Source organism: Boleophthalmus pectinirostris, unplaced genomic scaffold (genome assembly GCF_026225935.1).
Source record: "Boleophthalmus pectinirostris isolate CB_2022bp ecotype Guang Dong unplaced genomic scaffold, ASM2622593v1 HiC_scaffold_3, whole genome shotgun sequence".
Taxonomy (NCBI): domain Eukaryota; kingdom Metazoa; phylum Chordata; class Actinopteri; order Gobiiformes; family Gobiidae; genus Boleophthalmus; species Boleophthalmus pectinirostris.
This window is the reverse complement of record NW_026571299.1, coordinates 15,832,864-15,860,617: the sequence shown is the minus strand read 5'-3', so window position 1 is coordinate 15,860,617 and position 27,754 is coordinate 15,832,864. Positions and strand designations below refer to the sequence as shown.

The window sequence follows — 27,754 nt, the reverse complement described above, 5'->3', positions numbered from 1 at the left end:
GTCTTGAAAATGAGGTCGATACTAAAACTAACATTAAAACTAGATACTCATTTGAGCAGGTATCAATACTAAAAAAGTCACATTACGTTAATGCAGAAAATCACATTCTATTGTCTAAAGAAAGAGCGTTTTTTAATCATAATCGTGGTATCAGATTCAGTATTGAGCTTCAAGTCTATTCCTTAGTATCAAAATCAAGTTTGAAATTTTAGTATCATGATAAGAAAAGCGTGCGCAACTCTCACACCCAATGAACTCACTTAAGAGTTTATACTGGATGATACTGTTTTTGATAAAAGCAAAACTCATAATTTTAATATTTACACAGCCTTATAATGAGAGAATGGTCAACAATTAAGTAACACAATATCAGCTATAATTTTAACTCAATAATTCTGAGTTAAATAAAAAAAAACTCAATTTACTTTGAAGCCTAATGCAGTTTACGAAGGAATTTCCACTAAATTAGAATTGGCTGCTTTTAAAGGACTTGTCACATCCACTGTCCCACAGAAGTTCTCCCACCGCAGCCAAAGCACATTTTTACAGTGAAACTAGAGCTGCGTTCATTTACAAATTTGTAGCATCCGTCCACTGTCTGGCCAGCTGTTAGCAACTAGGGCGGCCAGCTTTGTCATCTGCTCCTTTGGCCCAAACAGGCAACTCTCTCTGTCCTAATGACTAATAAAGCAGTGAGTGTGCAGGGCTATAGAACTTTTGAGGAGGGGGTAGTTAGCGGAGGCAGGACCGGCCCGTGCAGTGAGCTGGAGCATGTGTGTGTATGTGTGTGTCCACCCGCCCGTCACCCACCCACACCAGATGTTTTTACCTGGAGCCAGACCACCATCTGATGGGGTCAGTCCAGCCCTGCTGCCCGAGTAGAGTGGTCCTGCTGGGAGGTCCACCAGCTGTCCCTCACCCAGTGTCACTGCGCGCATGGTGGTCGGCATCTGTGGAGATCTGGATTTATTTGGAGTATTTGTGTCAGATTGGATCAAGTAAAAAAGCCAGATATAGGTCAACGGAGACTGTGAAATCATAGTTGTATCATGGTTTTGTCTGTGGTTTTAAGAATTATGAGAAATTAGGACTGTTGCTATAGCGATGAACAATTTAAAACAAATAAATGTATTTTTTGAATGGGAAAAGTTGCTTAAAATGTGAAACCCTTTAATTCATTATTAGCTCAACTTTTCTTCTTTTTTCATTTTACTGTAATCAACCACATTCAATCCAAAAATGATAAAACCCCAAATTAAAAATATCAGAACAAGAAGACTGTTTACAAGCAGCAATTTAACTTTTAAAATAAGCACTTTTTTCATAAAATGTGAAACCCTTTAATTTATTACCAGCTCTACAAGTTTCATTTTAGTTTAAACAACCAAATTCAACTCAAAAATGATAAAACCCTAAATTAAAATTATCAGAACAAGAAGACTATTTACAAGCAGCAATTAAACTTTTAGAATAAACACTTTTTCACATTTTGCTAAATAAATACATAAAAAATATAAATTGGGACAATGGACCAAACCAAGCCAGGACTGCTGGATCAAATTCGGACTACCCTCTAAAACAAGTGGGTACCCTTACAAGAAATGGCTAATGTAAATGAATACTACAGTATTACTCTCCTGAGACCTCCATGCTAAATTAAATGAACTTTTTAGTAATCCTATTCAATTAGCCAGATGAAAGCTTTTAAACGTGGGGCCATTTTACACTGAGACTGCTTTGTCGTTGAAGTCACTCAAATGTAAAGTAAAGGCCACAAGTCACAGAGCTAAGATTACCTAAAGGGCAAACGGCAGGTTCACCTCAGTGTTTAATAGGGGCCTAGTGATGAATTGGTTTTGTTTATTGGAGACAGTGTCGCTATTGGATACACAGAAAGCAAAGCACCATTGTTTGACATTTCACATTGTTGTGCATCAGACATTTATTTCCTCCTTTATTTGCACTTGTGGGGAACTTTGCTGTCTTTAGCATTGAAGGGAAGAATATTTATAGGGATCATATTACACTATTTTCTGATCTATTATATGTTATATTTTTGTTTCCTCATCACAAACAGACCTGGAGTTGTGTTTTGTTTCATTCACACTAAGCCACGCGTTGTTCCACCTTGTGATGTCAGGTAGTAATACAGGAAGTGCTCCACTGCGTTTTTAAACTCTATATACCTTCACTAGAATCATTTGGATGATTTCAGACCTGGAATTGCAAATCTCCAATGAACTAAAGATAAAAGTTGTTAACTTGAAAACTGACATGACATCACAAGGTGGAACAGAGCATTTTGAGTTTTGGAGATGTAGACAGATTAATAATCCAGTCTCACTCAAACATGTGTGAATGAAACAAAACAAAATAAAAACATATCTGATATTAGTATTGGTTTGATATTGAACATTTAGCTGATATTTGACACAGATATTTTTTCTTCACCTATGTAACCTCCCAATCATGTTTAATTGTACTGCATTATTGCCCATCCATATACTTCTAAATACGCAGTGCCTTAGCAGATGGTTCTCCACACATACTGCTCACAGACTGGGCTCTTGTCCTTTATCAGTGACAGGGGCATGTGAGTGGTCCCTCCCTGGGGCTGCTGTAGGCAGGCTGTCCTGGGTGAGCTGAGTGCTCCAGGTGGACCCCCATATGGCACTGTAGTCCACACGCCATTACCTTGTCTCTCGTGCTGATGGAGGGGGCGATGACGTTTCAGTGAAAAGGCAAAGGTCATGGCAGTGATCCAACTGTAGCTGGGTTTGGTATGTTGAAACATTTGCCACTAAAGAAACACATTTCTGAGTCATGCTAAATTTCAAGTGCAGTGGCAGAATGCTGTGCAATTAATTTAATTTTGATCCCGATTTCGATTTCTGTGTCATTCAATCTCCAAATTCATATAATCAAGTTGAAACAATTGAATCTTAACAAAGTCCATTTTGGGATTTTTTTTTATATACAGTAAATAAGTATATTTATATATATTTTTTTTTTAAATATTGAGAACAGCAGGATATATAGTTTATTTTTGATACATTTATGTTTTTATATGCCTTATTTCATGTTCAAAGTATATTTTATTCATTTTATGTTTTATACATTGCAGAACTGCGCAAAAAGGAGGTACATATTTGTAACCCAGTTTGAAAGTTTTGCGTAAATTATCAATAACAAAGTGTTCTGTTTTTTTTGTTGTTGATGTTGTTGTTGTTTTTTTCCTTTTAGAGAGAAATGCTGAATAAATGCGTAAAAAAATTGTTTGAATAATCGTGATTTCAATATTGACCAAAATAATCGTGATAATTATTTTTTCCATAATCGAGCAGCCCTACAGTGGCATGTATTTTTGTCAGTTCCAAACATTTCAGTATTTTGCGTTTAAGCGTCAATCCAAAAGCCCTAAGAATACATTTCTAAGTAAGCTAAGTAAACTGTAGATTTATTTAGCATTAAAACACTATATTTCATCTAATTGATACTTGCAGTGACATCAAGCTGGTGGTGTTATGTAGGTGTATGGAGGAATGTTTAGAAATTACTTTGGTGACACAAAGTACACATTAGCAAACACTGTCAAAAAGTTTTAAGATTGTCTGAAAACTCAAGAAAATTATGACACTGTGACTGTAATTTGATGTTTGATAGACTTGTTTAACAGCACAAACTCTCTCACCTGTTGTATTTCCATTTAAATCAGCTCTTTCTGGTCAGATTGTGCTAAAATAAAACTCAGATTAAAGTCTAACTTGAGTAACAGAGCTTCAGACAGAGCAATGCCTACAGCTAGCATCACATCTTCAGGGAATATTGATGACATCAGCTGCAAACTATCAATAAATCAGAAATATGAATATTTTTAGGAACAGAGATAGACTCACATTTATTTTGAAATCTAAACTTGAATAGCTGAAAATGCTTTAAATATTTCCTCTGCAAAGAATACATCATGTCTGTCACTCAGCCAGCTTGCTTAAACCCCTACAATGTTTTGAAAAGCATGGGATTCTTCTGTTACTACAGCAATTTCCTCTTTATGTGTTTAATATGTAAACTTTGAACAAAATCCCCAATGATATTACGATGCTTGTTAGAAAAATTACAGTGTATTTCAGAACTGTTAAACTTAAGGTTGAGGAAAATTTTGCCTTGAAAATGCCCTATTAGCAATTCAAGCTGTTAAAGGTCCTATATTATGTCAATTTGACTCATGGGAGCTTTAAAGAGACAGTCCGAATTTGGACATAGGACCTCATTTCCTAGTGAGCCAGAGTGTTGGAGATGTGTGGAGACACTTTTTAAAATATTCCATCCAGTCCTTGTATTTGCAGAGGTTGCTTCCACTCCACAAATGACCTGAAGCAAAACTATTATTACGGCAGGCTGTTGATGTGAATGTCTGTATTGATAGAATAATTTAAGAAGTAAAACCAACCTTGCATTTGAAGGATTTATGTCTGAGTAACAGGAGCGAGTTGTACTTCCTGATAGAAAGCTTGGCAGTGGTGGACTGAAATCACCTAGCACCTATCTTACCAGCAAAGTATAATTCCGCTGCTGCTGAGAAAATAGTCCCTCAACATGCGACGATTTATGTGATGCAAGGTTAGTTTTATTTCAGACATTATTCTATCAACACAGACATTTACATCAACAGTCTGGTGCAATAATAGATTTGCGTCAGGTGATTTGTGGAGTGGGTAAGACTCTTTTTAGTGGCAGGCTAACTGTGGCCATTGACATGCACTAGCCTAGCACCAGTGACCTCTGCAAATACAAGGACAGGATGGAATATTTTAAAAAGTGTCTCCACACGTCTCCAACACTCTGGCTCACTAGGAAATGAGGTCCTATGTCCAAATTCCGGACTGTCTCTTTAAAGCTCCCATGAGTCAAATTGTTATAATGCTGAATGTTTCCTCATCAAAAACATACCTGGAGTTGTGTTTTGTTTCATTCACACATGTTTGAGTAATTGCATTGTTGGTCTGTATACATCTTCAAAACTCAAAATGGTTTGTTCCACTTTGTGATGTCATGAGAAGTAGCAGTTAACAGCTACCTTTTACTTTTTGTTCAGTAGAGATATTGAGTTTACAAGCACAGTGGAACACTTCCTGAATTACCACATGACATCACAAGGTGGAACAGAGTGTTCTCTGTTTGAGAGAAGAATGAGGATGTTTTGAACGAGGAAACAACATCATTACATAGATCAGAAAATAGCGTAATATGGGCCCTTTAGATGCTCAAGTGCTACTATACTAACTATGAAATCAGGTTTATTTGGAGATCATTAAAATCAGAAAGTGTGGCTTAAAACTTCTTATTGAATATTTAATTATTTATAAAATTTATATATTGGGCATCTAATATTTTACTTATAAGCATTTGACACATCTTTATCTTTGCTTTTACTAAAATTATAAAATTAGACCAATCCTTATCAACCCACTGCAGCTCTCTAATGATCATATAACAATTCAATTTACTCCACAATGCTTTTTCACGTGTTGCAATCTCTCAACACACAGGGCATCATCTGATATCCGTGAAAAGCTCCACGCTGCCTCAGGAACGCCAAGCCCGGGTTAGACCGTCCAACCCCGCCTCCTGCTCCCTCCGCTCCCCCTTATGCCCCCTCCTATGATCCTGCTGGGTTTGTTTTAGCTTGAGTTTCATTCTTCTCTGCTATCACATCGTTCCCATGGCCTTGTGCGCACTCTCACAACCACACCTCGAACCAGGAAGTGATTTTTACAGTCCGTAAGGGTCAGCGTTGGGGTCAAAGTGCACAAAACAGGCGTCCTGGTCACTTCGTTGCCCCATAGGAAGCATCTCTCAGTTTCCTCCATGCTGGTGGGTTTGTGTTACTTTGAACTGCACTTACAAAGGTTGAGTAAAGGTCCCTAATGGTCTTTGGACAGGCGTGCGGGTCACTCAAATGAAAACTGTTGTCAGATGAGGTCGGCGGTTTTCAAATTGTGAAACTAAGTTGTATGTCTAGATTAATTCTACATAATTTGGTCAATTTTAAAATGTTCTAGTTACTTTGTTGTTGCTGTTCATAGAGAAGAAAGTTATACACAGTCGCAGAGTTAATCTTAGGAAGGTCTTGGTTTTGGCTTGTTTAGACCTGGTTTAGTTCAGGTGGTTTTCAGGTGGTACTTGAAAACACAAACTTTACAAACTTTCCCAAAAATATAGTTAAACATAATATTGCTCAGTTGTTCAAATGTGGAAAATGTGTGATGTTATTTTGTTGGTATATTTTCATCTATTTAGATTAGAAAACAATGCATAACAACACAACAAAAGCAAATCTTCATTATAAAGTAGGGATATAACAATATCCAAATCTCTCAGTACAATATTATCACGATATGCATCTTATGGTACGATACTTATTGTGATCTTTGGAGAGGCTAATATAATTGTAGATAAGAATCTTTTTTTACTTTTAAAATACCTTGACAAGGTTTTGGTGTGAATTATTTCCATCCCAAGAATTTATGTAAAAAACATGTTTCTTCATGTTGTTTACACTGAAATGAATCATTGGATTTGTAGTTCCCTATGTTTATAAGCTGTTGCTACTATAAAACCTTGCATTGAAACAAGGAACTTGTAATTCGATATATTGTGACAGCCCACGATATTATTGTGAGAGTTTTGACGATACAATATTACAATATTTCGGTTATTGTTACATCTATAATGTAAACTTTTTGGCCTAATTTTTTACTACCAAATGAGCTTGGAAATCTTGCTAGGAAAAAATTACAGCAACCATTATATATTCTATATCCGGCTTGTCAAAGCCTGATCCTGTCACATTTCAGAAGCTAAGCAAGGTAGTCTTTGGATGGGAGATCACTGGGAATTCCAGGTGCCACAGTGGAACGCCAGTGGCAAAAACTGTTGTTGTGTCCTTAGGCAAGACACTTCACCTGCATTGCCTAGTATGGTGGTGTGTGCGTGAGTGATGTTGGTGGTCGGAGGGGCCGATGGTGCAGATTGGCAGCCTTGCTTCCGTCAGTCTGCCCCAGGGCAGCTGTGGCTACAGTTGTAGCTTACCATCACCGAGTGTGGAGTGAATGAATAATAAACTGTAAAGTGCTTTGGGTATCTTGAAAATATGTCTCTGTTTCTTAATTTCATAACAAACACAAACAAGCCCATTTAATCAGTGATGTTTAACACTAAAACATTTTTTTATCCCTTCAAAGTCTGAATTCCAACTATGACACCTCATACAATGTCGATTCAATTAATTGCTCAACCATTACCTTGTAAAATGTTTTTCTTTTTTTTTTTTTTTTTTTATCTTTGCAGCAGTAGCAGTCCCTCCCTTACACTTCAGTTTAAACCGCCCTAAGCCGAAGGGTATTTAAAGTTATTGTACATCAGCTTAACCTAACAGTGCGTGAGATTTACTTCCTCATATCCTCCATGTTTCTCCAAATCACTGTAACACCCACATTATTGCGAGCGCTGTCAGCCACAGAGGGAAGGCTCCTGTTGATGAGAAAACTCCCATAATGACTGTCACATCATTTTCTTTTTTCACGGACAATTTTGACTTCTCTCCCCTCCCATAGTTGCTTTTATAATTCTGCGCCCATCCGTCTCTGTCTGTTGCTTGTCAGCGGGGCCAGGGGTCAGACAGTTAGCTGCAGTTTTTGCCAGACTGGAATGGCCCCTAGGCACCCAGAGAAAAAGAGAGTCAGATTGCCAGGCGTTGCTTTGAATAGGGCCATAAATAATAATGATTAATAACTGTAGCCTGAGAGACATCAGGTTTTACTCTTAATGTTTTGGTGTTTTCCAAGAGGACTGAAATATAAGACAATGTGAGGCTGCATGCATTCGTCTTGCACTGACAGGCAAGATTTAATTTCAAATGATGTGTCAGTATATTCTGTGATATAAATGATTTTCAAGATTTGCCTATCTGCTTAAATTGGGGTCTTATCTTGGGATCTTATATCAAACTTATAAGGGATATTTCAGCTCACAATTTGCATAAAACACTAGAAGTTAGAGACAGTTTACAGTTTGAAAATATGGGCTGTAGTCCAGTAAAGACGCGCTCTGGGCATCTCAAAATTATTATGAACTTGCTGTTAATTTAGCAAATTACTGATAAACAGCATCTGCATGAGTAAAAAGGCAGATCAAACAGTCCAGTCACTTTCAGGTAACACAATGTATGTATTCTTCTTTTTGTTTCTGTGCATATAAAGCCTTTATAATTCAAATTAAACAAATAAATAGCTAATGAATAGTGTATGAGTGTGTGTGTGAATGTATGAATTACCGAAGTGTATTGGTATGAAATCATATTGTTATTACCCACACTGAACTTCATAACAGTATCACATGTACTTCTTTTAGGAAATGCTCTTGCTCTAAATTTTTTCATTTAGCTGGATCTAAGCCTGTCACGATAATTACTATACTGACTTATCGTTTAATACATGTAAGCTGGAATACATTATGAGGCTCAATATTTAGTGTGGGTACTGTTTCTTTGCAAAATTGGGGAGATTTTTGTTATTTTTGTTGTACTATTATCACTTTTGTAATGACTCTATGCTTCATTCTGTGATTTATTTGTTGCTGCCCAAGCCTTTTAATGATACTGTCTATTTAAAAATGGTTTTACTGGGATTATATTACTTTATTTTAATTGTATCAGTGTATATCTCTATATATATCATGCTTCAAACTTTTTTATCGTGACAGGTCTAGCTGAGCATTCCCTTCTTCTTCAATTTGTCGATCACTTTGACCCCACCCGACTCCGTGCTCCAACCACTTCACGTATCATTGGCCTTTTGACCCCTGACTCTCCACCCCACCCCTGTTTCTTAATGGCATTTATCCTGCTGACGACGCACCTTTATAACCTGTACATGACCTCGAGTACTTTGGTTTAGATTTTATTACTCAGAACAGTGCATCTGCTGCCAGATGATGTTCTGAATGAGTCAGCGCGTACACAGAAACAATGTCACCCGTCAAGTTTGTGTAAAGTGATAATTTCAGCTGTCAGGGAGGCAATAATGAGCACGCTTTTCACTTCTTTCTCCGTCTCTCACACTGTTTATGTTTTGGGTTTTCTTTGTACTCTTTTGAATTGTTAATCCCTTTGAAATCCCACTGGCTTCACCTCAGGGAGTTTTTGGGGTGTCAGTCAGTCACTAAAATAGCATGTTTTCTTTGTTTTTGCAGGACAGTTGATGGATTTAAAGAACTCTGACTGATTCAAGTGGGAAAGGATAAAGTGGACGAAGCCTTCTGAACAGAGGCAGGTCAGACTATGTAGTAAACCTTAAGGTGCACTATGTAACTTTTTGGTTGGAGGGTCTATCACCTGCTTGTTACTACGGATATATAATTTTTCTGGCTGGAATGTTCTGCAGTATGACATTAAACAGCTTTATCTTACATTTGTAGGTAGTGAATGTAGTTTTATACCTAAAAAATACCATAAAAATGCAGGGTTGCCTCTCCTCAGATCTGATTTGTAATTTGGTCTGGTTTGGTCTCCATGAAGATAGAAACATACTGTGAAACATTCCAGGCAAAGCAATAACAGGAGAAAAGCATTTGATGGTCCCTTCAGCAGAAAAGTTACACAGTGCACCTTAAATATGTCATTGGATCTTTGTTATAATATCATTGTTTGAATACACCATTACTTAGAACCAATATGTGTTAGATTAGATTATACTGTTTAGTTTGTCTTTGTTTGTTCATAGTCACAGATAGAATTACCAACAATTATTACTGCTTCCCAACCTAAATAATTTACAATGAGAGATAGTCATATCAAAGAAAGCATGCAAATTAAATTGGTTTAAGGGTGCACTGTGTAGCTTCTAAGGTAGAGGGTCCACTACTTGCTTGTCGCCATGGAGAGGATGTCTCTTTGCTTGGAATGTTCCACCGCATGGCATTAAACATATCTCCCTTGCATTTGTTCAATTACAGGTGTTTTGAAGCTCAAAAATAGATTAAAAAAACATGCATTTTTATTATGTGCATGTTTGCTCCTCCATCGATCTGATCATTAACGTGTCTAATTGTATTATTTCACTGTTTTTCAGAAGGCCTTCTCTTGGCTCACTTCTAGGATCTACTCTATCATCACTGCAGGTGAGTACTGCCTATAACACATTATCCATAAAACACCTTTCGACACCCACTTCTCCTATTGGTCAGCCTCCAAGTGACAGGGTTAGGGTTAGGTCACAGATTGAAATAGCCAATCAGAATGAAGTATGAATTTTCAGAAGAATCAGATTACTTTAGTTACCATTTTAAGGCAATTTAAAAGATAGAAGTATAGAAGAAATATAAAATAAGTTTGATGTTTATATTGAATAACAAATTGCATTGTAATTGTCCACAGTGCCCTTGATATCAAAACTGAATAACGAAGTTTCAGCTTAAGCTAAATGGACTCTGTAACTCTGATATGCACAATGGAAATAAGTTTGATTAACTGCATGGTATCAATATACAAGCCAGTTCTTCCCTTTTATTGTATTTAAAATTAATTCACAACAGAAAGGGAACACAATCAGTTAATTTCCTTAACTTCTTGGGTTCTTTTTTAAGACAATGCAGTAAAGTGTGTTTACCTTAATTTCCTTTTTTTATTGTAACCCAATTGTTCCTTTACCAGGGCGGTTGAACTACAAAGAAGTGTCATGGCTGCCTACGGACAGACTCAGTACAGCCCTGCGATCCAGCCGGCGGGACCCTATGCACCATACACCCACCATGCACAAAGTTACAGTGTTCCATCATACAGTAAGTGCAGAAACCTTAAAAATCAGATTTTTTCATTACATTTTTCATTTGAAATTATCTGTTTTATTTCCATAGATATCAAAACAGAAGAAGGTCTGAGCCACTCTCCGGGACAGACAGGGCTTCTAGGCTACTCAAACTTCAGCAGCACTCCTCCTAGCCAAAGTCTCTACAGCTACTCACATACACACGGTTAGTACTAAAAATATACTTATTTTTATGTCTATTTGTACTTATACTTCTTAAAGGCCTAAATTCAACACTCCTCAACTTAAAGTCACCCATAGCGTTCGTCTCCAGTCAAATGGAGCACATGAGGCTAGAAGTTATAGGAGCAATTTGGAGCCAAGTTCCTTATAAGAAATAAGAATTTATTTATGAATAAAATAGCGAAAAGACCAACATTTTAAGACCAAAATGAGGAGCAGCAGTTTCGGAGATAGGGGCTATTTTTCCAATACAAAGCGAACTGGAGCCGGAGTCGATGTTTTCCTGTTTGGAACGCAGCGGCAAGCGGGTTAGCTATTTATATATACAGTTTTATGATGAATGTGTAAACGTACAACTGTGCAATTTTCCATTTCCATTACAAATAAATATAAGTTGGAAAAAAATACAGAAAGTTTACATAAAAATATCCCCAAATGTTAGTACTGATATCACCGTTCACTACTAATTTCCAGGCAAACTGACCAAATTAACCAATAATTATCCAGAGTGACTTATTCAACCAACTCAAATCGTATCGTATTACAACAAAAATGTCCCCATTTTAACAAAGAAATTTTACACACGATAAATGTATTGTTCCTGCTTTCACATATATTGGTCGATATAGTAATTATGGTTGACAGGCCTATGTGTGAATACTTATCTTTTACTATATTACTTAATATGTCCACGCATTTGGTCAACGCTCCCAGCATCACCTCTGCCTCCCCATGCGACACCTGTTCCCCATTAGCTGCGGTCTGGACTTTTGGCGTCGCACGTCTCCCCACCCGCCTGTACTTTCTCTGGGTCAAACCCCCCCCGCCCACCTCCCCCCTCTCCACTCACACCAACAGCTCAGCATGCACCCTCTTGTCCGCTTGCAAAAGACACAGGCAATCCAGTGAGAAAACATACGCTGGATGGGAAAGTACTGGAGATAGGAGGCCGAAAAGGAACGATGAGCAAGAGGTCGTGGTAAAAACAGCAAATATTAGAAAACGTTGTGCGTGTGTCATATGGCTGTTTTGAGTGGACCGGGGTAGCGCGCATTCCTAGAGTAAAGACGGCGCCCAAACCATGACTTGCTCAGTGTGACTTTATGGCCCCAAAAGCTGCGTGAAATTGACCTTGTGTGATCGTGAGGGGAGAGGTTAGGATGCAGCGTACATGGGGCGAATGGGGTCGCAAATAGAGATGACTAAGTATAGAAAATGCCAGTGTAGTACGCAAATGTGGGAAAGATGAGAACTGGCTTGCAGTGAACAGATCTTTCTATTAGAGTATGAATTACATTAAGATAAGGCCAATGAATGTAGTCCCATATTGATAATTTAATAGATGTGAGGTAGAGAGAATTCTAGGTCAACCATTTGGCTCTGTGCACAGTAGTTAACTAGCTCACGGTGTCTCAAAGCGATTCATTTGATTAAAATCGTTAAATATAAAATAAACAACCTATTAAATTCAAATTAATTAAAGTAAAGACTACTGTTTGCTTTTAAATGTAAAGCAAGTTAATATGAATTTTAAAGTCCAAAGTTATGAGGCAGAGAAAGGTGCAACATTTTTCAGTGTAAATTGAATTGGAGCCAGAAGCGCCTCCATGCTCACTTCCTACTTGGAACGCAGCAGCAAGCGGGTTAGCTATGTCCATTTATATACAAGTCTATGGTTTAGACTAATGTCCCTATACAATTTCTCCCATGCAATGTATATGACATAATTAGTATTAACAACAAAAGGCTGCTTGTGGCCTATTATGTAAGACTAGTGGCTTTGGTCAACTCCTATAGCTCATCTAGCAATATGTCACTATAAAGCAAAGGCACTCTTCTGTATTAAACGTTGTGCAATGATAACCCTAAATTACAGCTTGACAAATCGTCTCTCTAAAAAACTATGGCAGCGAGATGACGTGTTTGGAGATGGATCGTCAAAGTTCACTCTAGTTGAGTGCAAAACCCACAAACATTTAAATATGCTGCAGTTTGAATGAAAAAAGCACCGTTTCCAAACAAAATACTGATTTGTTTGAATATTTTTATCCATATATCATTAGCTTCAGACTTCAAAAAAGGCTTTAAAGCGGCCACAACAACCAAATGTTTGTTGCATCCCTGGCTGTTTCCATGTCAGCCATTGTAGAGTATACATACAACATAGCGGGCGATGCCAGGGCCAGTGCATGAGAAGACTGGCACAACTGAAACCAAATGGGGTTGTCTGTTTATCCAAGATCCTTCTGTATTTGTTGTTTAGGACTGGGACCAGGATTTTGGTTCAAGACAGATCTGCTGTGTTTTCTCTCATGAGTCATTGCTCCCTCAATATGTTAAGTGAAGCATGTTAAGTATAGCTGGTCGGTGTAAGCAAATTATATAATTATTGCAGTAGTAGATGCAGCGTACAAAATGCAGGATTAAAGAAAAAGACACAGCCTTTTTTTTCTTAGTAACGGTCTCACTGACTTCCTGTTTAAAACTTTAGATTTGCCCTACCTCTTTCAATGGACCAAGCAGCTGATTTTCATTTACTTGATTTTTTTTGTTGGAAAATGGCTACGTGACATGTTTCAACCTTATATGACCCGGTGTCCAGTTTTTGGAATAAGCGGAATTTATTAAAGAACAGTGGTGGGCAGAGATAGCAGCTAGGTGACAATTGAACTTTTCTGAGCTCAAATCTCAAATGCATCATATTGTGGACCTCTACTGTTGTTGTTACTATTACTGGATTGGGTATCAGCTAAACTGATATTTGGAAGCTGATATCAGATCCAGCTAATTTTTGGACTTATAATTTCATGTAATAAGACTATTTCTTGGTAGTAGTTTGGCCAGAAAGCCTCATAATGTTTTTTATTTATTTATACAAAGTTGTCCTGTAGTTACTTGAAAGATAAATAACAGCTCCATAACACATTTAGATCAGTTGGGTCTTGTTTTTTTTTGTTTTTTCTGTCTGTTTGTTTGTTTGTTTTTTTCTGGTATTGGTTAATTTTGGGTATTGACTGATACTTAAAGCCATAATATCGGTATTGTAATTTTAAAAGCCGGATCATGCATCTTTTAATAGTTATACAACATACAGTAGATACTAGGGGTGTAACGTACACAAAAAATCACAGTTCTGTACATATCTCAGTTTTGAGGTCACAGTTCAGTTCATTTTGTGTACATTATGGAAACAAAATGAAAAACCATTTGCTTATTGTTTATTTGTGTGTTTATTAAACCAACAATTTGTTTTAACATTATATAAAGGGGAAAATAAAATAAATGCAAGTTTGGTAACACTAATAAGTTAAATAAAATACTCTCAAATAAGCAACAAATGTATGAAATATTATAAAAAATTAATTCCTTGTAAACAGTAAATAAAACTTTTCAAAAGTAAAGCGCAGCACTAACAGTTCCAGCATGAAGTTGCAATAGGGTACGCTGGGCAATAGGCGAAAGTGGGGACCACAGCGCAACAACCATAGTTTTGTGAGGATTCACATGGTCCGGAGGGACATAGTGTGAAGGCAGGGGGCAATCATTGTCAAGGTGGCTGCTCTAACTATAAAGCGCTGCGAGAAACACTGCCACCCCAATCACGGATAAGTTCCCTGGTGAATATTAAAGAGCCGAGCCTTCCGTGTAGCTGCACATGTGGTGGCGGAAAGTAAACACACAAAAATTGCACAAATTCTCTCATGCACAGCCCTGCACTGAACTGTACGCCCCATGTCAAAACAGTTCAAGGCAGTATAACGGTTCGAATACATGTACCGTTTGTAGATACTAATAAAATGTGTACTTAATCAGATAATATTCTATTCCAGGAAATAAAATACTCACCCGCTTCTCCTCTCAGTGTGTTACTTCATATGATATTGACAGTTATGGCTCAACATGAAATCAGATCTAAAACATACGTCCTGTTTATTTTTCACCCATGACGACACTTGATGTAATGATAATAGCTTATGTTTATCTTGCCATCATGTCATCTTCAGGATTTATCACTTAGAAATAGTAGTAAGGAATATGTTTATTTTATGGTGCACTTGGTGACATTTTCAGTTTAAAAGATTTAGTAGCTACTGAAAAGAATTTAAAGGTGCATTGTGTAACTTTTCTGGTGGAGGGTCTGTCAAATGTTTTTCTCTGTCATTGCTCTGCCTGAAATTGCCACAGTATGACATTAAGCAGTTCTACCTCATCAATATCAATAGCTCATCAATGCCTAGAAAAACAGGCATTCTGATTGTGAGCCAGGTCACCTCTCCACAGATCTGACCTGACATTCAAGATAAAGCAATAACATCTCCAGGGATAAAAGTATTTAAGTATTTGGCAGATCCCAACCAGAAAAGTTACACAATGCACTTTTAAATGTATTTGTATTATTTATTTTATTTTATTTATTCCAGATAATAACACATGTTCTGAAATATATGTGCTTTCTGTATTTGTATTTTAGCCAAAGATATTTCTCTTGTTACAGTGGACACGTTTAAAATGCCTTGTAAAGCTTATTTACAAATGTAACCATAAATCTGAACTAAATTAGAGCATATGGTTTGGGAGAAAAAAAAGCAATTTGATATGTTTTGCAAATTTGAATTTGAATATCCCATATTTAGACTTGCAGAAAACTGATTGTTGGCTAGATTGATTTCAACACCCCCAGCCATCCGTCACAATATTTAACAATACAGGCGCTACCAGAGTCAATACCAAATGGTTTCCAAGATACTGCCCACAGGTGCAGGTGAATACAGTTAAGTTACCAGAGAAATAACACAACTAAACAAAACAAAACAGCTTGTTCTTTAGTCTTATTCAAAGATGCAGGGTGAAGAGAAGGGTAAATTGCTGGAAGGAAGACATTCTTTGGCTTGTTTTGAGTGTAAAAGTTCCCAGGGAAGATGTATTAGCAGCAGCAGGTAGTCCAGATTCCCACCTGTATAGTAGTGTCAAAGATAACTCAAGCTTACACCTCCTGGAGCAAGAAACTGTCAACACCGAAGCTCCTAAACTCATTATATTTTCCACAAGGCTTAAAAGATGTAATGAGATAATGCAAAGTTAATCGGAATCACGCTTTCTACAATCTGTTACTGTTCTGGCTGTCAAAAGATTGATACCAGCTGATACTAAAACTAGCATTTGAAGGTGAACTAAACAATTTTCTGGTTCAACTTGTCTCCATGGAGATGTCAGATAGAGATGGAGGAGCCAGGCTGGCGCCACCTAGTGCCTCTGCTCAATTGCATTTCTCTCCAGCAACTAGGTCATGAATCGGAATACACTAGATGGTTCGCAAAAGCCTCAGAGGGTGCGAATTCAGGCACCAGCCAATCAGCGAAGAGCCATATATTCTGTATGGGCAACGATTCCCGAGATCGAGGATTTAAAGCCAGAACAAAGAGAATGTTTGGTGAATTTTATCAAGGAGAAAGACATTGCCCTTCTTATTACGGGATTTGGGAAAAGTTTAATATACCAGTTAATCCCGTTAGCGGCACATTACATATGTCACAACCAAATATCAGCAATTGGTTAAATAAAAAAGTATCAGCCTACCGTCGAGCAAACGAATTCTAACGCTGCAAGGTCAAACGGTTTCTTTTTAAAAGCCTTGGAATCCTTGATAAGCATTTGGTCCTGTAATAATGTGAAGAATTAAGATTTAAAAGTGCTTAATAACAGTTATTTCTTCATGTAGTCTGCACTGACAACACCAAAGGATCGTGGTCTATGTAATTCCCTCAGTTTTTTAGCTATTGCTGCACCATAGAAAGGCAAAGCAAGTTTATTTGTATTGCACAATTCATACAATAAGTAATTACCTCCGCCAAGGAGGTTATGTTTTTGCCGGCGTTTGTCTGTTTGTTTGTTTGTTTGTTTGTTTGTTTGTCTGTTAGCAACATAACTCAAGAAGTTATGGACCGATTTTGATGAAATTTTCAGGATTTGTTGGAAATGTGAAAAGGAAGAACTGATTTTGGGGGTGATCCGGAAGAAATCCTGGATTCTGGATCACTTTGAAATTTTAGTTAACATTGTGGTAAATGGGGCCAAATATTTTGTTTCTCAATATCTCACTTAATTATTGACCAAACCCCATGAAATTTGACTCAGGGATGGACAATGGGATCCTCTTTCATATTCCAAAGGCTGATCCGGATCTGATCCAGAAGACTGATTTTATTCGCAATTTCTATAAAAAATGGGGGTAGTCCTTGGCGGAGGTCTGCGCTCTCTGAGTGCTTTTCTAGTTCAAAGTAATTTACACTGAAAGACACTGAAATTACAAAGAAAAACCACAGAAATATAAATTTAAGCTAAATAATTTTTTTAACTTTTTGCTTAATTTGATTTGTGAGACTTTTGATGATACGATATCACAATATTTTGGTTATTGTTACATTCCTATTTAGAACTTGTGAATAGTTTCAGAAAAGTCCAAATAATTTTACCACAGCCTACTAAAATTATTATTTCTGGTAAAAAAAATACTGTAAGTTTAGATCAGTTATCAAGTATCCAGCTTTATCTTTACTATCCAAGTTAGAAATATTAGAAATGTTTGAAAAGGGTTAAGTAGATGTTAGTTTTGTGACAGCTGTATCAGGTGGCAGTTTTCGAGAATTCACAAAGTTAAAATCTAAATATTTATATTTTGATTTTTCAGGTGGTGGCATCTCATCAGGAATTTTTCAAGGAACCCATGCGATTTCCAGTTCAACGCCATTTAACCACACCCAGCAGGTAAGCCAAAAGATAAGATCTTTTATAAGCATACATGTGCCCATTCTAGCATGTCAGTATTATGATGATGGAAAGATTAAACAGCTGTGTGTGTGTTTTACAGGATTTTTCTGCGTATTCCAGCTACAGTCAAGGCCAGTACTCATATTACAACTCACCCTACAACAGCCCCTACCTAACCAGTAGCAACATCAGCCCCGGCGCCATCACAGCTCCAGTGGCCTATCAGCATCCAGAGCACTCCGTCATGCTGCCCAATCACAGCCCAGAGTCACACACAGGTAGGGAGTGAACAGCTGCATGGTTAGTGGTTTCAACTCAATAGATTAAAGGGGCATTGTGTACGATTTCTGGTGGAGGGTCCATTACCTACTTGTGTCCATGGAGATGTTATTGCTTTGTCTAGAATATTCTACCGTACAGATGAAACCTATCTATCACAAGGGAGACGCGCAGGTTACAGCACTACACTACATTATAGTTCAGATCTGTGGAGAGAGACCCCTATTTATATAAGGAATTATTGTATATAATACTAGATATGCTGATGTTGACAGTGTGCACGTTGTTATCTATGAATACGTGTACAACTGAATTTCTTCAGTTTCTTAACTTCAAGTTCAGTAATGTTCTATATTATATTAGCAGAAGAAACGGTGTGTAGAAACGGTTTGATGTAGAGAAGGTTTCTGCAGTGGTCATCTTATCTGGACACTGTTTTTGCTATCAATGCATATCAGCTCCCATCCAGAAGCCATTTTCATTTGAAAAAGATTCAGGGATTGAGGGAGGGATTACACTGTCTCTTCTAATAAGATAATATGGAACATTATTGCAGTGAAGAAATTCACTTGTATAGATAAAAATGTGCACATTAATTTATTAGCTTCATTAAGCCTCCTATGAACAGGTGTAGAAAATTAACATTGTGGCTACAACACATTAGCATCACATCTGGTTTACATAATGTTATTTATCTTTCCATATTAAATAAATCATTTGAATAAATAAAATATAACATGTACCAAATTAAGAACGTATAAATATCATTCATATGAAAACTCGTCACCCGCAGCAATTGACTCAAATTCAAAGTGGCATAAAATGTTGACAAAACCTTTGCAACAGCAGCTGTTTTGAATAACACCAAACTGACTCACAAATAAACTGTAGCGCGGAGTCCAAGTCGACTTTCACAATGTATGATCATTACAGAAGCTTGTAAGTGTTAATTAAGATATTAATGTTTTCTTCTGTATTTAACAACTCTTCAGCCATTAACACAGGTTAAATAAGCACTAACTAGGTACTTTACAATGTTAGCCAAAATATTATATTATACCATCAAAAGTCACACACTGCCCTTGTGGTCTATTTCAATATATTAAATCACAAGCTTCTTTGCAGGTACAAAAGCATAGGGAACTACATGATCCATGATCCTTTGCTCTGTTTTTGTGTAGACGACACAAAGAAATAACTTTTAACACATTTTAAATCTTGATCCTTTAGAATATGACATGTTAGCACAAAAAGCTGACCATTGTCACAAGGCATATTATAAGGGAAAAAAAATATCTATCTACATTTCTGTAAGCCTCCTCAAAAGAATCTCAATCAATATTGTACTGTGAAATAAATACAGTGATTATCTAATGTACCGTTGGATTTGGATATTTTTACATTCCCAGCACTAACTAGCAATTAATATATGGTCCTTTAACTAAAGTGTAACCATTCTTTTATTTATCATTGACCAATCCAGGAGAGTACCACACACCCCCAAGCCCCCCCACCCCAGGGAAAGAGGAGGGCATCCCGGCGAGAAGAGCCCCGGATGGGAAGCTGCGAGGCAGGAAGAGAGTGAACGACCCCGCGCCCCCTCTGGACTCTGACATCGAGGTACGCTCCACTCGCCACAGTCCTCCATGTTTGTGTTTCCCAGTGAGGGTCCCGCTCACATAAACGTTTGATGAGGTTAGCGTTACATACTGTCCGTGTTATTGCTCCGCAGAGGGTGTTTATCTGGGACCTGGATGAAACCATCATCATTTTCCACTCGCTCCTCACGGGAACCTTCTCCTCACGATTTGGCAAGGTATGAACGGACAGACCCCCGCCGCCAGCACCACACAAACAGCCCACATGTCAGTACAGCAAACAGGCTCTTCACAGCGGCTCATAGGCCCTGGAAAATCCTCAACGCCACACTCAGAAAATGAAAATTGCGAGGAGAATTTGTTTTCTTAGCACAAGTCAAACTGTAAAAACATATATACAAACATGTAGAGATCAAGCTAAAGAAGTGACAAGGAAAAGCTCATTACCAGTATACACACTAGTTAGACACTTAAAATTATAGCATGAAATAAACAATTATGCATGTATTCAAATGTACATGATCAGTCCAAAAAATGTTTTCAGAACAACAAGCGCGTTTCACTTTATTGCTTTATGTCCAACTATGCATATCACCATTCATGCATCAATATAATTAATATAAGATTTAAATTATACTGCAAATATTACAAAAATAAAGTTAGGCTCACACTTCACAAAGGATAGTAGTTGTTAAGTTAAAATATTTAGGCTTATATATATATATATATATATATATATATATATATATATATATATATATATATATATATATATATATATATATATATATATATATATATATATTATTATATATAATTTGTCACCTAATTGAATAATGACAATTAGTTTTTCTTCTTTAATTTTCAACTTTTAGTTTCAGTTAAATTAATTTCAGAGAGATCAGACCTCCCTATTTACCCAGGACAGTCCCAGTTTTGAGCCCTGTGTTGCCTGTTCCTGCAGATTTATTCAAAACCAATGATTTGTCCCAGTTTTACACAAGACATTTCCCAGGTGTCCCTATTTTGGACCAATTAGATCTAAATCAGGACTAAACTAGGACTAAATTAGGGCTAAAATTAGGACTATATCAGTTCTAAACCAGGTCTAAACCAGAGGAGCATCAATTGCATTTGTATTTTGTCTCTCAGATTATACACTGACCCTCATGAGAGTCGAGAATGAGGAGCGTATGTTGCCTCAGCCTTATGTTCCCTCATTTCTAAGTTTTTTTTTGTTTTTGTTTTTCAAAATTAGGCCCTATGTTCCCACATTTCACTTGCATCAGAATTTATCCCCATTTCTCCCAATTTGGTATCAGTATCCTCAACCTTTTAACCAGCAGCAGTTGACTACAGTTACTCTGAATCTTCCCTTTAAATGTGGTTTAAAACAAAACAAAACAAAAAAAAAGACTTGATTTAGAGTTTAATTTGGAGAAAAAAAAATCTTAGAAATAAGCAATTTACCTTTTTGTTGTCTTCATTTAATGATCTCTGTGCAGCACTTAGGAAACTGCTCTGTTTGTAAATTGTACTATATAAATAAAGTGGATTTGGAATTGGATTTGAAATAAGAAAAATCTTAGAAATAAGGGAACATAGGGCTGACCCCTGAGAATGGACATTGCTACATGCTTTTTTCACAGTTTTATTTATACCTACCATCCCAACCAGGGTGAATCCCAGTTTTTAATTTTGAAAATCTGGTGACCTTAATTAATTTCCTAACTCCTATGTGTTTCGTGCACATTCTACCATGTTGGTCTTATTTGACAAATCGCTGAAGATGTCATGATTTTCACACGCTGGCTGTTTTCGCCTCTTTGCCCTCTTGTTTCTTTTCATTCTTGGCTGCGAATGTTTATCTAGCCCCCGCGTCATGCTGTTTGACTGACACTGTAACTCTGTAGCTGTAGACCCAGAACGCTAGGACGCTAAAAACAAGCTAACAATGGCATATTTCTTGTATTCAGCCTAAGGGGACCTGCGTTGTAAATTCTCACGCTTTGCTTAGTTGACACAAAATGGAGGGCCATTTGAGAGCGTTGTCTGGTTGCTTTGCGTTATGTTTTATCATGAAAACATAGGAAGGCAAAATGCAAAAGAGCAGGAAAAAAGAAAAAAAGAGGGAGAGAGAGAGGGAGCAAAAATGTTGAAATTCGACTCAAGTTCAAGAAATTCCTGATTCCACCCACATGCTCCGAACATCCCGCTGCTGAAACTAAAAACTCGGACAATTTCAGACTTCAAAAAGCAGAGAAGGAACATAAGAATTAGACGAATGATTGTGGAAAACAGATTAACAAACCAAAATCATTGCAAGTCATAAAAGCCCTCTCGCTGCTGACGAATCCCTTTTGGCCCAAATTATTTACCGCTTTATCAATTTTGCGCTGCTTTTCTCACAAGCCAGGTCCTTCCCATTTCTGTCAACCACTTCAGTTTTTACCATAAACAATGGCTAAGAGCTGTACTTAAAAGCAGGTTGAGGAGCAGAGGAGACTAATGGTGTGCTGAAAGATGGTAGTTTTCAACAGTCTCTTCTTCGGCCAAAAGTGAAGCTTCAAGAGTTCCATGTTTCGTGGGTTGTAATGAGTCCTCCATTGTCAAATTTATCATGCACCAAGTTGTTTCTTCTGCTGTTGTTTTTGTAATGGTGGTTTTAAATGTGCCGTTAGCATTTGTTATAGATGACGTGAGTTAAATCAGTGTTATGTTTACAGTAATGCTTTTGCTTAAAGGTCCTATATCATGAAAAAAAATTCTTGAAAGATTTAAGCCATGTTGGAATCAAAAACATACCTGGAGTTGTGTTTTGTTTGAGTAATCCTTTATTATAAGTCTGTCCACATATCTAAACTCAAAATGCTCTGTTCCACCTTGTGATGTCATGAAGCTGGTGTTTACATTTTACATTTAGTTTAGTAGAGATTGGCAGTTCCAGGGCTGAAATTATCCAAATGATTCTATTGAAGTGAAGGTGATATAGTTTACACAGTGGAGCACTTCCTGTATCACTACATGACATCACAAGGTGTTTGAGAGAAGAACTAAATATGCAAGGTTTGTGTGCTAAACATGTAACCTGAATAAAACAAAACAAAACTCCAGATTTGTTCTTTGATGAAACAACAACATTATAACATAGATCAGAAAATAGCATAACATGAGTCCTTTAAATGATACACATCCATGTTTTGAAATTTCTTTGCTGATATCACTCAAGTAGATAGACTAAAATAATTCTTTTATAATTATATTTACCAAATGGGACTGTATCCAAATAGAGAATGTTGTTTTTTTTTTTTTTTTTTTGCACACAACGTTTATTTAAAAGATACACTTGTAACATTTCTGGTGAAGAGACCAGTGGCATTAAACTTATTTATCTCCATGGAGACAAGTATGTGATGCCACCCGGCCGAGTTATAAGTCAGAACTATGAAGGGATGAGCCTTCTCACTGTAATAATCCTTTCTTTTGTTTGTTTTATGTTTTTATAGCAATGAAAACTGTCAAATTGGAATTAAAGCAAGCCAGATATGATTAAAGCCATACTGTGGGGCACTGCAGAAGAAGAAAAGATTAAGTAGAGCTGAGAGGTCAAAACAAAAGGAGATAAATTATGCAGAATCTGAATTTGTAATTTCAGTATAAAAATTATACAGAGACAAAACACTGTACTCAAGTCCATTTTATGAGCAGCGTAACAAAAAAGTACAATAAATAGTTTGAAATATGGTATGCCAAGTCTTTAAAAACAACCCCCACCCACCCCACCCATACAATCTCTAATAATACAGATACACATGTTTTTCATTTTTATAGCAATTTTTTTAAAGCTGTTATTATGTCATCAGATTTATAATTATTAACCAGGCTTAAAACTAGTAGGTGCAATTTACAATGTCATTACAAAGTGTTATGGAAAGTTCACACAGCGTCATTTGCATAAAATTAGTGTTAACTTTGGGCCATTGTTGTTTCTTCAGAAATCTCTGTCTCGAAGCGTTCCCTGTCCCCAACACCACTTTATAAAGCCATCTATTGACAGAGATAATTACAGATAATAACTTAATTATGGGGCTGGAATGGTAAACCGCTAAACCCATAACCCCGCCCTCTTCATTCAGCCCTGCATTTCACCTCCCCTCCTTGTTATGCTAACCTTTTGACTCCTCGCACCTGTATTTGGCATAAAAGCGCCGGCATGCAGAGGTGGAAGCAAGTATCTGTACTTTCTCCACTACATCTTTGAACTGGACTGAAAAGTAAAACGTATTCTTCATGTGATTTTAAGAGTTATTTTGACCATGTTTGTGTTTCAGTAAACAAAAATGAATACACAAAATTCATAAGGAAACTAAGAAATGTTTTTGTTTAGTCACCATTGACCAAAATCTGTATAATTTTTTAATCAATACTTTTAACACTTTAACAATTTAATCACATTTTCACCAAATCTGTATGAATACTTTAACTTTTTACTCTTACTTACGTACATTTTCAAACGGGTACTTATTTCCTTTGTGATACTTTTACTTGAGTAACTTTCTGCCTCTGTATCTGTACTTTTACGTAAAGGTGCATTGTGTAACTTTTCTGCTGGAGGGTCCATCAAATGCTTTTCTTCATGGAGATGTTATTGTTTTGTCTGGGATGTTTCACAGTATGGCATTAAATGTTTTTATTTTCATGGAGATCAAACTTGACCAAGTTACAGGTCAGATCTGTGGAGAGGTAACTCCACTCACAGTCAGAATGCCTGGTTTTCTAAAAAATTTAGCTGTAAAACCACCTGTAATTTAATATTGTAAAGTGGAGCTGTTCTATGTCATACTAGGGAACAAAAACCTCAACCAAAAAGTTACACAGTGCACCTTTAAGTAACAAAACTGAGCACTTCATCCGCCATTGCCGACCAGCAGCAGCTGTGGTTTACCGTTGTCAAGTCTTCGTCATTTTGTTTCTCTAATCTGCTGTTCACCTTTGGCTGACACTGGCTCATTTGACTTGCTTTGTTGCCAAATTTCAAGGCCTCATCAAAACAATACGGTGCGCCCACACACCTGCTTTTGTATTCTTGCTCAATAACATATCTCTACTACTTGACAGTTTTTTGATTTATAGCCCACGTGAATTATAATGTCCCTGTTAGGAAACTGAAAGTTTGTTTCATAATGACAAATTAGGTCAGTTCGGAGAGTTTTTGAGGTGAACCACAATTTGTTAAGTGTGTGTTTTCTTATTGACATGTTATGCAATTTAAGAAACAGATGCAAAATGGATGTGTATAATTTGTGTTTATTCAAGCCCCTCAGCATTTTCTACAAAAGTCACAGTATCAATTAAAGTACTGTAATTTAGGTTAGACTAGTAATTGCTCATAGTTAATATCACTGGATTACTTTTTTTTTTTTGCTAAAATAATCTGAATATTCTTATCTAGTTTTGCAATTTTGGTGAATTTTATCATTTTACCTCCTGATTGGGTGTAACATACATAGAGGTATGTTACCTATAGCAACCAAAATGTTAAAAAGGGCCAAAACTTGTCTAAATTACATAATAGTTATGATTAGAGATATGAAAATAAATTATGGCACCTTTATTTAGTTAAATCACAATTTAAACTGCCAGAAAAACACATTCCTTGTGTGTAAATTGTCCATGCATTTTGGATGGATTTAATAACATAATATGTCATAGAGATATTTTACTCACTGTAACTTCCTGCAATTTACAACTTTTTTTTTACTTTTCTTCACAAACTGCCACTTAACTGATGTAAAATTCTGATAATTATATACCACAAGTACTGTCACATCAAAAATATATTAATCTGTCAAATGCACTTTAAGCCTATGCAGTTTTAATGAAGCAGTTTCATTATGGCCTAGTATATTATATATATTTTTATTTTTCCATTATAAAATTTGTGTAACCTGTTTTGTGTGCTTGTTTTTGTGTGAGTGAGTGTGTGCGCGCCAATCCGTTTTTACTGATAGTTAGATAGTTAAAGGTTGTATAGAGGATTTTTTTAAGGGAAGAGAAATACAGCGACAGTCCTTGTGCGCATTCAGAATTACTATTGAAGTGACCTGTCTAGAAGTAATTCAGCGACCGACGCGTCAGTTTTTAGACCCTTCGTCTGCTTCGGTCGTTCCATCGCTGGACGAGATCTCCAAGAATCACCTCAGTTTGGCTTTGCTCCTTTTCTCCTTCTCTTCTTCTTTCAGCGACCTCAAAAACAGACTTTCTTTTGCGGCGAACCGGTCGTGGATTCTCGTCCGCCGTCACAACAAACTTTGTGCGAAATGCGAGGAAGCGACAGTTAGAAAAAGCCTCTAAGAACTGCTGCGTAAACCACGTAATCCCCGCGCTCTGACGAGTCAGTTATACTAGGGAGTTTGATTGACAACCTAACAGCCAATAGAAAATGAGGGAGCCTCGTTTTCTATTGGCTGATGTTTATCTGGCCTCACTATGTCCACAGTTGATAGATTTTCATTCTTTTTTTTTTGGTCATCATAATTACAAAGCTGCTGCGTCTCTGTAATGGTATTTTAATCTTTCACTGACAGTTTGAAACAAAAAAAAATTCCTCCATACAACCTTTAACTCGATAGCTAAATAGTTTTTTTAGGTAGTTAGATAGTTTAGTTGCTAGAAACTTCTGCAAATACTCGACATTGTATGTTTTGTATTTTATTCCTCAGGTTCCGCTGAACACAGTGTTTGCTTTCAGGTAGCATGTCACCAATCAAGCAAAAAGATGTTACCATGAAATGAAATCTTATACAAACAACACTAAGTCAACATTAGCAGTGTCTGTGCTTATTTCACAGACTGGTACCAATCGTCAATATCAATGTCAATGTTCAATAAGGAAGTGTTTGGCTTTTTTAATACAGATAAGAATCATTTGGGGGTTTGATTGACAACAGCATATCTGCACCTGTCTATCTTTGAACCACCTCAATCAGTCGATTTAATACTTTTGAAAACAGTTTTGAGGAGACATTTCGGCGACGTTTTTGACAGAGCAGTGATATTATCAAGAGTAATGGCGTTTGATAATGATTTGAATGCAATACCGAGCTTCTCAAACCATAATTCATTACTTAATTGATACCATAACCACACCTAAATGAAAAGACAACTGTTGTGATAATATTGTGTGAGTGAACCAGGTCAAACCACACGCAGTAGTTTACAAACTCTAATGAAGCTACGGTTGATTGACAGTTACGACATTTTTTGCCCTTAAGATAGATCGACTTTAGGAACAAGCCCAGGCACATGCTTAAAGGGCCCATATTACACTATTTTCTGATCTATGTTATAATGGTGTTTCCTCCTCAAAAATATAATTGGAGTTGTGTTTTGTTTCATTCACACATGTTCAAACACACAATACCTGCATATTTAGGCTTTCCCAAACTGAAAACACTCTGTTCCACCTTATGATGTCATGTGTTAATACTAGAAATGCTCCACTCCATTCACTTTAATTAGAATAATCTAGAATTTCAGCCCTGGAATTGCCGCTTCCTACTGAATAAAAGGTAGGTGTTAACTGCCACTTCATGACATCACAAGGTGGAAAGAACATTTTGAGCTTTGCAGATGTAGACAGACTAATAATAAAGGATTACTTAAAAATGTGTGAATGAAACATGTTTTTGTTGAGGTAACATGACTAAAGCTCACAAAAGTAATTTTTGCATAATACAGGACCTTTAACAAGTCACCTTACTCTTAAACACGTTGGTTTATGTGTGATTTTAGTAATTATTTATTGTACATAATGTTAATATTTGTGTTTTTTGTTGCTAGGATTCATCGCGTGCTGTGTCACTTGGTCTGTGGATGGAGGAGATGATTTTCAATTTGGCTGACTCCAGACTCTTCTTCAATGACCTAGAGGTATATATATATATATATTTTTAAAAGCCTTTTAGGACCCTTACAACTACCTGTTTGTCTCCATGGAAATGTTATTGCTTTGCCTGGAATGTTCCTTAGTATGGCATCAAACTAATCTATTTGGCATTT

The 27,754-nt window shown here is 36.8% G+C and overlaps 1 protein-coding gene across 2 annotated transcripts in view; it reads left to right on the top strand.

Annotated features, from left to right (window-relative positions):
• The window catches only part of eya2 (EYA transcriptional coactivator and phosphatase 2), a 43,318-nt gene that overhangs the window by 5,002 nt on the left and 10,562 nt on the right, over positions 1–27,754 (top strand). Inside the window, exons 2-10 of one of the 2 annotated variants that reach the window (XM_055160963.1) lie at positions 9,253–9,328; positions 10,131–10,179; positions 10,712–10,839; positions 10,915–11,031; positions 17,737–17,813; positions 17,917–18,094; positions 19,579–19,715; positions 19,828–19,911; positions 27,536–27,625. In XM_055160963.1, the coding sequence (XP_055016938.1) occupies positions 10,737–10,839; positions 10,915–11,031; positions 17,737–17,813; positions 17,917–18,094; positions 19,579–19,715; positions 19,828–19,911; positions 27,536–27,625 (786 nt within the window). In that variant the 5' untranslated portion in view covers positions 9,253–9,328; positions 10,131–10,179; positions 10,712–10,736. Of the gene's footprint in view, positions 1–9,252; positions 9,333–10,130; positions 10,180–10,711; positions 10,840–10,914; positions 11,032–17,736; positions 17,814–17,916; positions 18,095–19,578; positions 19,716–19,827; positions 19,912–27,535; positions 27,626–27,754 lie in introns of both variants that reach the window. The other variant, XM_055160962.1, reaches the window with a different exon arrangement.